At 39.9% G+C, this 18,467-nt stretch overlaps 1 protein-coding gene across 4 annotated transcripts in view; it reads right to left on the bottom strand.

Moving 5' to 3' along the window:
* Nucleotides 1–292: 292 nt before the first annotated feature.
* Grh (grainy head) overlaps nt 293–18,467 on the bottom strand; it is a 101,185-nt gene continuing 83,010 nt past the window's right edge. For 3 of the 4 annotated variants that reach the window (XM_021333100.3, XM_021333102.3, XM_021333103.3), the window contains 8 exons: nt 11,375–11,486; nt 7,682–7,776; nt 6,402–6,458; nt 5,125–5,223; nt 4,690–5,024; nt 3,824–4,022; nt 3,109–3,173; nt 293–2,679 (listed from right to left, as the gene is read on the bottom strand). In XM_021333100.3, coding sequence (XP_021188775.2) covers nt 2,538–2,679; nt 3,109–3,173; nt 3,824–4,022; nt 4,690–5,024; nt 5,125–5,223; nt 6,402–6,458; nt 7,682–7,776; nt 11,375–11,486 — 1,104 coding nt within the window. In that variant the 3' untranslated portion in view covers nt 293–2,537. The remainder of the gene's footprint in view (nt 2,680–3,108; nt 3,174–3,823; nt 4,023–4,689; nt 5,025–5,124; nt 5,224–6,401; nt 6,459–7,681; nt 7,777–11,374; nt 11,487–18,467) is intronic. The other variant, XM_021333101.3, reaches the window with a different exon arrangement.

Here is an 18,467-nt window from a genome sequence, read left to right as displayed (position 1 = left end):
CACCAGTTTAGTGTGTTACTCTTTGAAGTTAAAGCCATACAAATTAACGTGGCGTATGTATTATAGGGGTAAAACTACCAACTTTTACTTGGAAAAACTCCAAAGTAACCTTCGGGTTCAGTGTTATGTCGTGCTTATACGTACAAGCTAAATAAAATGATAATTGTAAATTAAGGACAGTTACTTAGGGGTGAATGGTGAAAATATCAACATCAACAAATAGTGCTCTTTGAAATAATATAGCGTAGATATGATCAAAGGTATATTTATAATTAACATTGAAACTATAGTGATGTTTTCAAGAAAAACATTTTTATTTAGATTATAAACTTTGATAAAAATAATTATATTAATAATATTTTTATGACAACTTACAAATATTCATATAAAAGAATAACGTAACATCTATTCAATTAAACCTTAAGTACAGTACAATTTAATAACGAAAATGTGCTACCACTTTCGGGTCGTGTTTTAACTAGTGTGACTAACATCTCGGCGAGTGTCAGCCGCGCGCCGCCGCAGCGCCTCTCCCGACACTAATATTATAATAATCAATCCAATTGACGTCATCATCCCCCTCCCTCATATATAATTATACACTTTATAGTAGAACTCTGATTACACATTGCACAACCTTGCCGACGGGACCAGCGCCTGGCGGCTCGCGGCTCACGCTAGCGTTTTACTACTAGACTGTATTATTGCTACTGACGTTTGTGACTTATGACGAGATTCTGAATCACGAGCTAACATCATTGTAAGTAAACATTAAAGCTGCACAATTTATATTAATAAGTATATAAATAAATATAATTACTTGCATACGTATGAGTATAAAAACAATGCTGTTAGAGTCCGGCCGTCACGCGGCACTGGACATTGAGCAACGGATTCGTAACCAAAACGTAACATTTAAAGGAAATTAAAATTCCAGTTGTGAAGATATAACAAGTGTACGAAAGCCAAATGAATGGAAGATAAGAGTTGCGCGAAGGACGGAACAAGTCACAACGCAATCGCAGCTAACGCTGAGTGAAACAAAAACAACACGTTACATTATAAATATATAATATAATATGTACTATATCTTAATTAAAATTCGATGTCTACCTGCAAGTCACATGAGACACAGTAAAAAGAACTAACATTATGTTAAAGAATCTACGCCTAAGAACATTAAGTACTCTAAATTATGTCATAATATGGCAGTTATTCGAACCCCCGCAGTCCGCGGCCGCTCTGAGGCGCCACCACGCATACACTGATACAGAACCAACTTCTGGATTTTGAATAATCGGTGGAAATAACTTAACAATAATTTTATGCTTTGCTCTTGACAAATGATTAATAATAATTGTGAACATATAGTTTCTGATATCGAATAAAGTATCAGGTTTTTTAAGTATGGAGAGCTTTTGAAACAAATAAACTTAGTCGCTACAGTAAGACCGGTACGAAATCTTATAATATAAATAAGTCTTGGACATAAAATACTTCATAAACTAAATTGTTGTCATGGCCCGATAACCTACGTATCGAAAATTCTTTTATTTTAACAAAATGTATTAATAGAATCTTAAAATTATACACAAACCACTCCCATCGATGATAATGTTAATGTTGTTCGGATGGACGACTTTGTGACTATGTTTACATGACTATTATACATCCAACATTATGCGGAACCTCGGCTCTATCTCATTAAACTGTTTGACGTCATCGCTTCCTTTTTAGAGTTTTGATTGATTTCTGGCAATGATCGAAACTAATTCTGATACAAACATCCGGTTACAAAAAGTATCCATAGCGATATATTTTTAATAAATAGTAAACTTTCTCTGAATGTAGTCACCAGGTGGAAGCAATGTACGCATTCTTGAACCTAAAACTAATATCAACTTCACTACTTGTAAGAATTGAGCGAGCTTATAAAGCAAACTTAGGCTTACAAAACTTAACAAAGTGGATGGCATTTAATTTGACTTAACTCACTTATATTATGCTATGATAACATTAATTATTATGACGAAGGCACTTCATGCTTTTCTCAGTGTAGATATATTATAACTACGTATAAGTTTGTGACAAGAATTTATTACTTTATCATCATGGCAAGAATAAAAGGTACCTGTTGAAATGTTAACTACATACCTATGATAACCGAGTGAATGGCACACACGTTCATATTCAGCAACAGATCATCGTCATTTACAATACAATTATATTAAATTAACGAAACATTATGTTCTTCTGATAACCAAACATCCAATTTCTTGTTCGCCATCACCGGGCAATCGAATCACGATGTAATTTCATAAGGCACTAAAATAGATATTTACACAACGGTCTCGACTCGATCGCTTAGAGCTTACAACGATGACCGAAACATTCTGTAACATTCCGCTTCGAACAAAGTAAAGAGGGTGAATCGCTTACAAGTAAATTTCAACCTGAGATCGACACTTTTGATACAACCTTATCCCATAAAGATTTAGCACGTAACGAGTGTAAATCGGGAATGCTTATAGTGAGAGCTAGGGGTCGAGCGGCAGCTCCACGAACGTGATGTCGTAGAGACGGTCGTCGTCGGCGCCGGCGGCCGGCCGCACCTCCAGCAGGAACAGGTCCTCGTTGCAGTAATATGCCAACATTTCATCGTCAATTTTGGCCGTAATCCTGAAATAAAATATACGTCAATATGCTTACACTCGCATTTTTCCTCTTCACTTGGGAAAACTACTTGCACAAAAAGGAACACGTGCAATTTGATTAAATGACAATTTAATTTAATTAACAGAGCTATAACAGAACATTTAAACAATATTAATATTATGTGCTCATTAACATAAATTAGGTGCGAGTGCTTGCCAGCAATGCAGCTTAGGTTTGGGTCTAGATTAAGGTGTAACATCAGACCAGGGGAGGCGATTACGTGACTGGCACCTATTATGAAGCTCATTAATAGTTAAGGGGAGATCCGTTTTGTAAAGCTTTGCGTATTATCAGTTAGTGGCGCGCCGTCGGGACAAGCGATGCTGCATTAACGCGAGGCGGCCGGTGCGTTTACGCTGACTAATTTGTCTAAGGCCAATGAAAACCACTTACCCTTTCTTGTTCTTTCGATAAAGATTATTAATTGCCGAACTTGAAATTTTGTACTTATTCTCAATCTGAAAATAAGCAAAAAACAAAACAGTTACAAATGGGCCTTTCGCCATTTTGAACCGAGACGTCTCGTCTAACGGAACCGAAAGTTCAGTAACCGGTCTAGTGGTTTCTTATAGTGAGGACAATACGCGCGAGGACCCGCCGGAGGTCCGGTGCCGGCCGTGCGGATGTTAATTACAACATGCGGTTATGATGATCGTGTGTTTATTAGACGGGGTTATAAAGCGACCAATCGGTTACAGCGGCGGGCGGCGGCTCGGCCGGCGACCGGACCACCACCCGCCGACGAAGCGTCTCGATTTCTTGCGTTTACTTCCAATACAACTATACAATGATGTATTCATTGACGAACGACGAGAAACCGAGAAAGCAGCGGACACCATCTCGTTCGCTCGTGTTCTATGGTTAGCTGACATCACCAAGGTTATTCTGACGTGCACCTGGATACGTCACACGAGACATGTCGAGGTACACGCTGGAGGTATAATCGGTTTCTATAAGCAAGAAACGATTCCTTTTGCTTACGGATGGTAGTTTTTTGATTTAATCATCATAGAATAAATGTCAAAAAGCTACGGTTCGTAAGCAAAATGGTTCGTTTGTTTGTTATAGTCACCGGGTTGATGTATTAGAGAGTGTTGTGGGTACTCACGGCGTGCAGCAGGCCCTGCGTGGTGGGCGGCACGACGTGCAGCGCGGTGTACACGTCCTCGGTGTCCTGGCGCACGTACAGCATGACGCGCTCGCTGAGCGGCGGCGTGGCGGCGCGCGCGCGCTTGCCCACCACGCCCTCCAGCTCCAGCGAGTCCTTGCGGTCGCTGTACGGCGACAGCCCTCCCACCTCCCGGTACCTGCATCACATACATTTTTTATTAACACCTGTTCTTTTAATCATCATCATCTGCCTAGCTTTTTCCCAACTATGTTGGGGTTGGCTTCCAGTCTAGCCGTATGCAGCTTAGAATCAGTGTTTTACGTTTTTCTTGTATCTCATGTATATATTAGCTACCAAATAATATTAATTTCGACGAATAAAGTTTTTACCTTGTTAGTAAACAAGTAGCTCTATGATGTTAACGGAAGTGATACCGTAGTATCAAATATTAGCTATCAATTTTATATTAGCATATTTATGTTTTATGAACAAAATAAGATCTCGGAATATAAAAGAGCTAGTGATATATCAATAAAAGTAAAACAGAATTAACAAACAGAAATTATAGTTAAGTTTACAATGCACTTTGTTAAATAATTAAATGGCCAAACATTGACTTTACATCGATAGTATTTAAGAGCGTTATCTTTATGACTCTGTCATATGTATGACATTCATTAATGTTCATCTATATTCCTATTAGCTATTCCACGACCTATTCTGTCCATATATTATCATATGAATAAATACGATAATATCAATAAATTGCTTTAGAATATTAAGCCGTGATTTGTTCAAGAGTGGCATAATTTTCTATGATTAGTTATGTTTGAAGCGTGGTGAGCGTAACTGAAGCTACATACCCGGGCGCGTCGGGAGGGAAGTGGTTGTGGAACTTGAGCGCGGGCGCCTGCGGCTTGGCGGCGTGCAGCAGGAAGGGCGAGGCGCCCTTGAGGTGCGCGTCGGCCAGCGCGGACTCGTCGTGCCCGTAGAAGCCCTGGATGTCCATGCCGGCCAGCTTGTCGATGTCCTCGGCCGGGCTGAACAGCACGGGCGGCTTGCCCAGGTCCGCCATCGAGTAGAACTCGCTGCGCTCCGTCACCGGGTGGTAGATCTCGTCCAGCTTCTTCCGATTCGTCGCAGACATCTTTCTTTTCGCTGCTCTCCTCTCTTCGTCTCTTGTTTTCCTTTCCGCACCCTTCAATTTAAAAGTAATGCAATTACATTATTGTATGCTGATTATTTGGTAAAAATTTAAACAAGAGAACATGTAGCGATTTTATTGCTTTGCATCTTACCTTATCACAGAAAACTTTGATTTGACAGTAGCCTCTGTGATAAACTTGTTGGTCTCGGGGGTCTTCAAATGTGTCAATCTGTATATGTAGTGGTAAGCCCTGTAACATAAGAAACATATGATGTTTTATAATTTTCGAATACTTTTAAATACTAATCTGTTTTTTTACAGTAATTTGCCATTTGCATGAATTATATCCAAATAGGGAGTTAGAAAGAAGGCTAGGTATAATTCTCCAATTATATGACCACAATAACTCTCACGGTACCTATATGCACGTCTATTATGATCTCATACATATAAACAAATCGGCTATATGTTGAGTTAAGCAATTTCACGCTTGAAGTCTACACTTATCTTAGAATGATAACAAAAAAACGGTTTTAATAAACGTTCATAAGGGATAATTGCGATAAATTTACGAATAAGGAAAAAATATGCACGTGTCTGAATCGAATCGCGTTAAAACGTCTTAATTGCGTTCGTTCGAGGTCGGTGTTGCGGCGGCGTCACTGCGCATTGGATAGGTAATTGAGAGGCTGATAGCGGACTGGTTTCGTATCAGGCGATGGACAAGCGCGGCTCGAGAGTGACGCTCACAGCGGGTCACATGTGAGGGATGATCAGTCGCAGGCGACTAATTTGTTGCAGTGTGTATCGCATGTTGGTCAGCTGAATGTACACACGACGGCATGTGATGTTGTCGATAGGCGGAGCGCGAGCGTGCGGGTGGAGAAGCCGCGGTGCGGCTGTGTCTTGCGCCGGCGGGCGCGTCGCCCATGCCCGTGCATCGCTTCCATGGTTATCGAGGCGTCTCCGGCGACAACGCGGTTACCGACCTCATGCCTTCACGTCGACGTATCGTTACATTAATTTACATACTTTCAATGTGGTAAGCTTAATTAACATTTTGCAATTCAAAATAAATTAAATGACATTTGTAGATGGGTACTGCTAAGTCTCCTTCGATTTCCCACGCCTATTAAAATAATACCTATCAAGGTATGCATGCAACCCATAAGGATTATAAGATTTCAATGAGCAGTGCGATCGAATAAAAATGTAAAATAATTTACGGCCGGCAATATAGAAGTAAATTGCCGTTTTCCTCAACGAGGCTCAAGAGCAATATGTAAACAGCTTTATTTATTTTCATCGACATGCATTTACATATATTAAAATAATCTACCATTGTAGCAACAGTGATTTATCTATTAATTAACTCGACTGTTAATTTACATCTGCAATCCGATCTGTAGGTAGTTGTTGATGACTAACCTTTACTCCTTTTTGACTGCTGAAATCTGTACTCAAGCACTGCACAGCAATGTTGATCTGTAAACAAAATAAAATCATGTCAGCAAAAGCTACACATATAGACATACTTCGTCATATGCATAGATATGTCCCAGCATATAAACTAAACGAGAAGATAATAATTAGAAAATGATATGCGTAGAATTGTATGAATGTATAAAAAGCATACATGGCTAAAGGCGTTTCAATGAAACTCATTGAGTCTGTGGTGAGTGCACCGCAGTGCACGGCATGCAGTTTGTCGTGAAGGGCGCGTTTGGCGTGGCGCGCGATGGCGGAGGGCGGGTCGGTGCTGGACGCCGCTCATTACCGCGGTCTATGCAAATGACTCTCTCGCGTTTTTACTCGCCGCCGACACCGTCACGACGGCTGTCCATACACATATTAACTGTCGCAAACAACTCGCATCCGCTACGGTGCGCCGTTCAACAATAAATAATTACAGATATTGATAACTGACCGGTAACCGCGACTACGTCCCAAGTCATTTACAGCATTCACATAAATCAGAAGAAAAATAACTCGCATTTAATCCGAAACGCTTTTAATATAGGAAGGTTAATTTTTAGCTATCAATGTTTATGATCTGAGTCGAAATTGTCATTCGATGTAGAGTCGTTAAACGTTAATTGCCCCCTTGACTAGCATTAGCATACTGTCATAGAATTGAGGCTATTTCACGCGGACTTTTAATTGTTTGATGAATATTTAAAAGGCTATGTACATAACATTATCAATGAAGTATACGTTTTTGTACCGCTAGTAGTAGATACTGTATAATTTTATGTAAGCAATTAAAAACACAGAGTGTTGTTTATTATTCAACAATATAATGAGTGTTCACGGTGGAGCGCCGCAGCCCCGTGCGCCCGGCTGCCGCGCGCCCCACGCGCTTTTTGTTTCATTTGGTAAAGTCACTCGACCAAATAAGGATGCAGGACTCTATTTAATTGCACTTTAATAAGTGTAATAAAATCATGTTCTGTGTTTTAATTTTGTTCGTATATAATAATCACGATGAGTGTAGCGTTTACATACGCGCTTTAAATATGCACATATTTTTGCATTAGTGAGCCAAGTCGTCATTCAGCGCGCAGGCACACTGTCAGGAAGACACATTAGCCCATTAGTGTTTGTACATGGACCAAGTTCCATTTTTATTGCAATCTGGTAGGAGCTAAGCGACTGGGAAATACTGTCTGAACGTAGTGTTGTGTTAGTTCGGTAATGGCTTGTGGTACCTTGGCGGCGCTCTCGAGCGGGTTCCAGTAGACGGCGATGGCGTTGTGCGCCACCTCCTCGATGCAGCCCGCCAGCCCGATGCTGTTCTTCGTGTCTGTAACAAAACAACAAATTGTCATTAATCTTGTCTTCGGGTAACTGTGCAGTAATGGCGGCGGAGATTTCGATTAAGATATCAAAGCACAATACGTCATCGAAGACGGAAATTTATTTGCTGGGCGTGAATAATCACGTGATAGGATCAATTTATTGACGACTGCAATGTTTCCATTTCTGCCCTTCCTACATTGAGGTTTATGGGCAGTAATTAGCACATTTGCATTCGGTACTAATTGCGCATGGACTACATAAATTCTAGGTAATATTCCAGAAGCCTTTCCTCTTAACGTGACTCAGCTGTGTGAAGTGACATCTTAGTTTGTTTTTTTCATCTAGAGTATGAATCTAGTAGCAATATAGAAGTTGCTTTTACGATCAATTTAAACTAGTGGTAAGTTTAAAAACAAATATTAGGTAAGTCAACTAATAATTCTCTAATGAATAGAAAATGCATGAGAATGTAGCAAAATTATAACATAACATATTTTATAGTTCTACTGTCCAGTTAATGGAGTCATACTAGGTAGTTAGCTAATATGTATTACCGTTTTATTAGATTAGTAGCATTGCCAATAGGCAAGTAAATAGTTCGAGAAAGGTTCAGCTCACGTTGATCCAGTTGTTACTCTGATGTTGGTGTTGTGACTACGCAATAGTCAAAATCGTAATGAAATGGCTGATTTTAGGGACGCAAAGAAGTACATGATCTTTTGACTTGGTCTTTTGACATGGTCTTTTGACTACACAATAGTCAAAATTGTAATGAAATGGCTGATTTTAGGGACGCAAAGAAGTACATGATTAGGTGAGGTGTACATAGAGGAATGTAGGTAAGTGTGAGTCCTGGCAGTATCTGGAGCAGCACTGCGGAGTGGCGCGCGGGTGTCGGCAGCGCGTGGGCGCGGGCTATCAGTCGGGCGCGCGGCGATCTGTGCGGCCCGGCGACGTCGCAGTGACGTGTTTATGAGCTGCCGGGGGACGCCGCCCTCCGACAACCTTATTGTTTTAACAGCCTCTTACAAATTTACGAGACCACGCAACATCCTGGTATGTGCTAATAAATCCGCCCACTACAAAACTTCCTATGTAAACAGATTTCTTGCTTTACTTTTTTATAAAATACGATTTATAGTTGCAGAGAAATCATTCAGACGTTGATTGATACTTCAATGCTCATACAAAAGATTTACATTTTAATTTTTGTTAGTATTACCTAATAACTTAATTGATTTAAATAAGAAACAAGTTGCAGTAGATATACGATTAAGTGCAGACTAGACACCAATTTGGTATTTTATAAGTATAATATTATCTTTTATATACAAGTAGGTATATATTTATACTTCTGAAACAGATTTATTAAAACGAGTGAGTCTCTCTGAAAGTCAGTACATTCATAAATCTAAATAGTTCAATTGCCTAGAAGACCCACCTGTCTAGGTAGGTATAGATACTTTCCTATTTAAATAGCTACTTCTAAATAAGTAAAAACATATTTAAATAGCTTTATAAATAAACGAGTAAAGTAAATACCGATTTTTTTTGAGTTGTCTTTTCTGATCAAGCCTACCGATGTATAAAATTACTTACAAACGGATATTCCTTAATATCGTCAAAACAACGAGTTACTGAAGAGTAATCTGTCGAATCATTGAGTCAGTGGGGCGTGCTATATATAAGAAAACTGTCAAAAGAAATAAGTGTGGACGCAAAGAAGCTGCGCTGAACGTGGACACGCGATATACGAAGACATGTAGGTAATCGGAGAAGGCATTGTGCGGGCGCGCAGTGCGTTGCGACTCCGGCCGCCCCCCGCGCCCCGCCGCGCTTTCACACGCCTGCGCACAGGTGTCCGGTGTCGCCCTTGACGCTGCTCCCAAGTTCGTCGCATACATTCATGGTGCACTACCTCTCTGCCTATCACTTGCATTACTTATCACTACCATATAAAAGCAACCTTCCTACTAGGTTTGAATCTGAATCCGACAAGACGTCTGTCAACTTAAATTGTAGTTTGTGTGAAACAAAGTAAACAAATGAGAAAATGAAATCGGAGCCGCAACGCTTTACGGATATAATAAAACTAAAAACAAATACATTAACTTAGTCTTTTGAGAAATAAAATACAAAATTCCTTTGTGTTTAGACATTAATTCATTCTATGTAATAACGACAACAAATGAAAAAATAAAACTTAACTAACATCGAGATAAGCTAAAAAACCTTGACATTAAACTTGGCTCGACCGCGCGAATTAATGGCTTCCATGTTTTTATTTTCCTTGAGATTTAATTTATAGGCAGTGCTTGTGGCCGCGGCGTCACTCATTACAAATGCTACAGGCCTCACTTAAGTAATGTTAGAATGTGTAAAGTGTCATATATCAGCGCTGTTTACTTCGAGCCAAGCGATTAATAAGTAAGCGTTCCGTTGATGACGTAACTCCCTAACTAATCGGTTAACGCATATATTTATTAAATCACAGATATAGGTAGGTATTATATACATTTATAGCGTTTTGAGGTTGTAAAAAAAACACCATAATTGATTTCCATTACAAATACGAAGCGATACCAGAGCCACGCTTTTATAGTTTATTGATATTGCGACGATAGGAAAATCGCAATTTTATAAAATTATCAAAAACAATAATTTCCTAAGGCAGAGCGTTGGCGCTGGTGCTGGCCGAGGCCCATCGCGCAATTAACATGCTAATGAGCGCGCTCTCCGATATCATCGCTGTAATTATGTCCGCGCGCGACTATATTGTAAGATTGCTTATTATGCTCTATCCTTTTTGTAGACATTCGACACGCGTACTCTTAGGTAGCCAAGGATCTGAACCCTGCACTTTTTCTATCAAAAGGTACTGCGACGAAGCAAGCAGGTGTGTCCAGCGCGTCGCTGGCCAAGAGATTTCTCACGAATTTTAACGATTTCCTGTTACTCGGCCTCATAGAGCTCATCGTGTCAGATATCTTTATTGCATAGTTTCATTTGCCTGCGCCGGGGAAACTTCACATTTAGTTTTATATCTATAATCTGGTTAATGTTGGAATGTGTCATTACAGGTAGCGTAATATAAAGCTGTGAGCGTCGGACACAGGCGATGCGCAGCTAGGCGGTGCGGTGGTGCGGCGCCAGAGGTGTTTATTTTTAGTCGCAGCGATTGATAGGTTCACCGGTCGGTGTGGGCCGCGGCCGTCGTGCGCGTTATTTATGCAAATGTCCTAACGAGATATAATGGTGGTGCGCGGGGTGCGCGGGTGCGTCTCCGCGTATCTGCCCGCAGCACGGTAATTAGGTCCTGCGTGCCGAGCGCCCGCCACCGCCCGCCACCGCACGCAACCTCTCCGCCATGTTTCTGTGTCGCCTCGAGCACGACTCTGTTTTTGCACAGGTATCGTGTCTTAAACCCTTGTATGCGCTACTACACAGCGTATACTTAGCAAAAACTCTACAGTCATTGTTCTTTAAATTATCTTAGTTTGATAAATACATAAATACTCACTTATCATTACTCACGCAAGATTAAACGCGTTGTTTAATGATAAATATATGTTTTAAAGTGTTAGCAATAAAACAACACTCACCGGCATCTAATATCCTCTGCTTGACCGAGTGCTGTCTGCCGTGCCAGAACTGCCACGCTTTGATTTCATCCTCCGGAGATTTTTCTTCTCGGAACATCAACATGACTACGCTCTGAAACAAATTAAAGACACACTATTAAGCACAAATTAGTTGTAAACTTATAACTGCAATGAATCCATTGGGTGCTATTTAAATAGCTAATCTCCTCTGCAAATAAGACAACATATAAATTAACACGCAGGGTGGCCATTAGAAACACCTGACATCGGACAGCTATGCCTCTACTTTATTTATTACTAACTTTTAATGGCGAAAGCACAGACGAAGCGCCCTGAGCATTTCGCGAATAAGCAAAACTCGATTACCGCGTGCGTTTCTCAGCTATTACGTTAAACGAGTGCGATTACGTCGTTACGGTGGGCATCTTAATTTCTTACACATTTAAATGCTCTTAAAAAGTAACGTGAAACCTTTGGACCATTTCCGTTCAGATGAAAAAGTAAAATATGCTGTTAAGACGATTTCTATCGACGCGTTAGAAAATGAAGTGAAAAAGAAGTGGCTTGCGCGAGGCGTGGTACCGACCGTGCCTTATAGGGCTAACGACGAGAAAGCACCTCCGATCGTCGCCTCGGATTGATGGATCGCCGCGACATCATGCCCAACCGCGTCTGCTCCTTCCTTCCTATTGCCAAGATATCTTCAAAAATCAACTTGCGTTTTGGTCAAAATGGACACGACATAGGTATATGTAGATACATTAACGCACCCTTCTTCCCCGACTGCACTTAGAAAAGTGACTCTATAACCGTCCCTGGCTCAAATACCTATTTACAACTTAACTGTGACTTAGACGTGATTATCGAATCATGAATATGCATGGAAAGAGATAAGCTAAATAAGATGAAGTATTCGGCGTCAGCACACGGCAATTACGTTTGCTTTGCAATTAAATACAACCAGGACCCGCGGTTACAGAGTTGGCCGGGATAATAAAAACACAATTTTACAGTAAATCGATGAATTTACGAGTAATTTGTGTCGGCGAATAGTTCAGCGAGTCTATAAGCGGGCCATGGGCTTTCTCCGGAGATCGGGCGCGCGACGTAAACCCAACGGAACCGTGCATACTAATAGATAGCCCATGTATAACATTGTAACGGTTAACACCGCCTCTACCTACTGTCTCATCGTTTATAATACATAAATATAAACATTTACCTACTGCTTTATTAGAATTCCGCATGCCACAAATACACATTATGTCAAAAAAAATTGGGTAACACTAAGAAAAATAACTCATAGGTTATTAGCGCTCATAGTATTCACATTGTCTACGGCCTAGAATCAAATGTGTGGATGAAGTTCAACAAATATATATTTTTTGTCATTCTTTATGCTTCCCGTTAATGTATGTGTTGTGGATAAGCGGCGACTCAGCCGGCTACTTTAGTTTATTGTATTGGAACTAATGATTCATAAACACTTGCTAACTAATTTAAAGTCCAACTGGTAACGGTTTACGTAATTTAGTGCCTATTTTCTTGTTGCAATTGGTACTGAACAATGTTGGCTATTGTTGCATGACAAAGATACATTGTAATAACTGGCAATCATAATTGTTTGACTTACCGCACAATTTATCAGAGACTGGCTTTATTTTGATTTCATTAAAGACTTTAATTTGACATTATGTAGGCACAAGTTTGTGGAGCTTATTGCGAAAACAATAAGACTAGCAACAATTGCATTCAGATTAAACAAATCGCTGCTTGTATGTTAATTCACTTCATTTGACAAGTTTCGTGGGATTGGAATGTTATAAAGTTCTATGTTGTTCGATTCAAGATTACTAGAGTTCATTTATTTTATGATTCACCTGTTACATCTCGAAAATTGTGTGTTAACTATATATAATTTTCGTTTTTCCTTATTTTTTTTTGTTGATTGCCGATGCCACTAAATATAATAATAAATGATAATGCAAAGTTTTGATTCGTATATATTTAGACATGTATCCGCGTGATCGGATGCCTCTGTCATGTCCGTGAGTATTTGTCGCGGCTGAGCGGGCGGCGCGGGCCGCTGTGCGTGGGCGCAGCGCTTGTTCCGCGCGTTAATTGGATTTTTAATCCGAAATGACAGAATTATGTGTTCTTGTAACACAAACTTATATAATGTCCAACTCATAACTGTAACTAAGATTTTATAGAATGATATTGTAAATATGTTTACTTCTAAGAAATTATTTAGGTGTACCTATTCTATGGACTGTAACTAGGGGTAAGCATGAATTTGTGAAACATTCATTTTGATAGGTATGTACAAAAACTATCTACATAACATGAGCTCATTGAAAATATCGAAACAATCACGTAACGTAAATTAGTTGTTGAATATTGCGTTAAGATAATGATGTAGTATTACCGTTTTATTTGTATTCACTGCATCATGAGTTTCACAAGAGCATGTACGGTTTTGGCTCGTGGACCAGTTACTTCCAACTTTTCGGGCCGTCAATTAATTAATCGAGTGTATCGACATTCGACCCGATTTCAGGAGCTCGGTTGACAATCTGAGTTATCTGATTAAGCACGCTTTCTCTCGCTGTGTCACACACGCCGGGGACTGTTGTGCCCATGTGTCGGCCGCCGCCGATGCGATTACGCTCTGACAAGCACTCTGCATTAATTTCGTCACTCTATTTGAATAAATAGCCGATTGCATATGTATATCACATGCCCACAACCAGATGAACCGTTCACGTGACAGTTATCGAGCACATAAATCGTATCGTGAATAGCCACTAAATGAGGAATTCCCTTACAATTATCTATGTGGGTTGTATTTTTTATTATTGAATTGTATATTTAAAAATTGTCTTCTTTATAGATAGGAGTAATATTAAAGTATCTTAGTAGTACGTTTCGCTTTTAATTAATAAACATCAAAGTTTCAGTTAACTCCATAATTCGTATTATGCCAGGCGACGAGACTCATGCATCGGAGATAAATGATTTAATTAAACATAGCGCCCGAACGTGTATCACTTTATTCCTACATCGATCCCTATTTCTCATTGATGTTGTTGTCGGCAAGTCCACAAGAGCCAGTCTCAGAGACTACACACCTGTCTTATTGTTACCTATAAATCGTGACTTAATAGCATCGTTAACGTAACAATTACTTCAGATTTAATCTTGAGTTACGTTCGTGCACGTAAACGCTCAAGTAGTGCATAGCGATAACTAGCGGAACGTTAAGAGACGCACTCGTCACCTCGTCATCGGTTACCGCGAGTGGGTGCGAGCTCATGCGGGGCCCGGGGCTCGGAGGCTCCTCTCTCAGATGCTTCCTCGTTAGTCGGCGGCCGGGCGCGCCGCCCATCCATCAGCTCCTATCTATTTTATGACAATTATTTATGTTCACTGCGTGGCAAAACTATTTCGCTCACCGTTGAGCTTTATCGATTGCGCAGAAGTAATGTCCTGCCGTCTCGATAGGCTATATCTGATACGGATACGTCTGTTTGTTAAGTGCGCTAGTTGTCTGTGCTAGTTGTTTTAACGCCTAGGTTATTTGCTGTGAATGTTCTCCGCAGTGAATGTCGGTTTCGACATAAATTCTGAGCGAAACTGTGGGTGTAACTGCCGCGCAGTTGCCTACGTGTCGGTATTTATTTCACATCAGGTGAAATATATCAATGACCATTTTTGTCCCGTAAACAAAGCGATAACAGTATATGTATTTCCTTTCCTCGGACTTTTATTCAAACGAGCCTTCGTAGGCGCTAACTAGCAAAATATTCTCGTAGAACTTTATGCCTTGCTTTCTAATCTAAATCTGAGATGAGGCGATAGGCTTCGCAATTACTTATGTACAGACACTGTGGAGAAGCTTAAGAATATTTAAATGAAGTGATACCAAGAAGTGAAAATACTTTAAGTATTGGAGGGGTATATTAAAGAGCGCATTATGTCGTGCGTGCGTCTATTGGCAGGGCGGCCGCGGTCGGCGTCTGCGCACGCCGCGAGCTACGGGAGATTGCTAGAGATGTGCAGCTTCCGCCGCCGGACAAATTGCCCAGTGTTCCCGTGCATCCGCCGCACTTACACCCACCTTCTATAATTGAATATTAAGAACGTAACACTATATTAGCTGCAATATGTCTACGTAAACGTGATATTATCGTGATCGCGTGAGAACAGCTTATCCATAAACCAATACCTCTGTAATGACAGATGCATGCCTGTATACTTTTGAAAATTAAAGCACATCGTTAATGTTGCAGCGTAATAGAAGTAGCAGTTACAAATAGACGGTTTCAGAGCGTATTGACTGTTTTAATGGTAGCGTTGCGCAGTGCGCGCTGACCGCTAAATCTCGATTAAATCGGAGCAATTCCCGCGACACGTCGAGCGTCGGATTAACATCCGAAGCCGCGTTGTAACACTAATCTGCTTAAATGTCGAAAGGAAATGTCAGATTGTAATGTGCAGGGCCACAGACAAGGCGTGATGCGGCTTATGCCGTACCTACCGCTGAGGGCACTGCTTTCAATAACAGAAACTACTCGAACTAACTATTGAACTAATCATCGTAAGTCAATCCTTGTGAGAAATGATCGTACGCAATTAATGCCAATACATGCTACGTTCCTTAGAACCGATTAATTGCTGAACGATATTCATAGAAAGAAAAGGTTTACTGCTTCAATAATAAGATGTAAGTACTTTTTTAGCGTAATTTTTTACCTTTAATCTTTTATGTACACCATATTGGTGACAATCGCTAGTTAAGCTTTGAGTCACTTTAGTGTTACGTAACCGTATCTTATATCACCCTAATGTCGCTGATTACGGGCGGTTGTCAACCGGCGATGGTATCAAGGATTGACGTTAAATACGCCCGCGCCGTCACAGCACCAATACCGAAACAATGACGGACCCCGGATTACGTAACATTACTTACGGCTAGACTGTCACACCACTGCTTATCTGCTTGTGAAATTTATACTGAATTAAAATACCCTTCGATAGGTATAAGTAGTAATCTTAGTACACCATTTGTACATTAGATTTTATTTCAGCAAGTAGTATATGAGATGTTACTCGAAATTCGTGATGACGATACATTTGATTTTACTTTTGAGATCTATCATACTGTCTAACAATATATTCTCTGCAAGTATAACTTCATATTTTTTAATCAATTACCTATAAACATGCATATTCATCCACACTTCAAAGAAAGTGCTCTATTAAGTGTTGCAAAAAAATGTTACAGGGCTAATTACGAAGAGTTATGTAGTTTCAGCAGTTACGTATTAACATATTACCGAATAATACGTAATATTTCGAAAGTGTAATAGTTATCGAGTGGCGTTATGCGAACCTGAAACCGAACGTGGAAAATTCACGCTCGGTCGAGCGGCGCGAGCGCACCGGCCGAGCCGTGGGCAAACTACCAACGTGCGCGGTGGCTTTTTATTGTTTGCTGAGATGCGAAATACGTGTCATTATATATCTGTATGTGCACTTCATTATAATTAACGTAACACGTTTATCACACGTGGTGTGACAGTCCGAATGCAGCCGCGCGCTGTATAATACAAATTAATTAAATCCATAGAATTGTCAAAGCTTAATTCATAGCATTGTACTTATAATGACTTGTTCACTGTATTATAAATAAATGCAATTAAAATGTAATTCTGTATACCTACACACATTATGTATGAGTACTAATTGAATTTCTGCAGTTAACGGGACAGTTCATTTGCAGACAACGCAATTATCTGTTTTTTATCTTAAAATGGAATAACCGAAATTTTTATTAGTATGAGAACCAAAAAAAGCGAAAAAAGCAATTAGGTACATTAAAATCCCATATATTATTCTTGAAAAAATAAGAAACAGCAGAAAAAGTACATTAACTTGAGAGGAGACCGCTCTGCTGATAAATAACCATATATTGATATATACCTCACGTTAAATATATACGTATATTGAAAACCATTTTTAACTTACACAGGAATGATGTAAATTAATAAATTGTTCAATTCCTTGATATTACTTTTGACCAACTCTTGACTTATCATTTTAAAGTAAAAAAATGTAGTAAATATTACTTATGAAGATAAAGAATGTCTATCCCAAGCAATTTAAAGAAATGCCGTTACCGAAAGCTTTCTGTTGTATAATTCTGCAATTTATAATCATTAACGTTTTTCTGATTCGACAGGGCTGAGAGCGGCGCGGGGTGCAGCTCGCCGCGCCGAACGTGAGATGAGGGTGCAAGCTAAATTGAGACATCTCAACACGTGATTGATTACGACCATGATTGGCAACTTGCAACTCACAACGGAGAACATGCAAATTTTTGCATACAATTTTTTGTACAACATTGTGAAGCCTTTCTCGCGAATTTGAGTACGAAAATTTCATTACAGCCGATTGCTCCCTGTGAGAAATATTCAGTCAGTCTCGTATGACAGCCCTTCACTCGTCTGTATCGATGCAGTCGGCCGAAAGGTGCGCGCCGGTAGGAACCGCGCGCTCAGAATGAAAACCGTTATAATCCCTCATCAAGCGTAATATGTTCAGTGTAAAAGGCATCATTAACGATTGCCTTAAAAAGGCAAACGGGAGCAATTATTAAAGTCGCAAAATATTATAAAAAGAAAATAAACAACGTGTCTCGTTACGCGAGTTTCCGTTGCTACGAAAGTGAACACAATGATGTCAGTGCGCGCCGATAAAAAGCCGAGTAAAAAAATCCTCTGAATGAGTAGACGCGGACACGCAACACATGGCTTAGTCGTACTTCACGATACACAGATCGAACGGAAGCTTATTATTGTAGGTGCATCTATTAATGCCGCCATGTAAATTGCATTTTTAGGTTTATTTCTATTGCGTTGTATGTTTTAATGTATGAAGCACACAATTAATTAAATATTTTAAAAATGGTAACGCTAATCATCAAACTTTGTAATTAATATTATAAGGCGGTTGACTTAAGAACGACTTTTCTGTATTATTTTTATACAAGGATCAAGTGTGATTAATGACGACGGATGTTATTAAAATA

This window comes from Helicoverpa armigera, chromosome 3 (assembly GCF_030705265.1).
Source record: "Helicoverpa armigera isolate CAAS_96S chromosome 3, ASM3070526v1, whole genome shotgun sequence".
NCBI classification, from domain to species: Eukaryota; Metazoa; Arthropoda; class Insecta; order Lepidoptera; family Noctuidae; genus Helicoverpa; species Helicoverpa armigera.
Note: the sequence above shows the minus strand (reverse complement) of the source record. Positions and strands in the feature narration are given on the sequence as shown.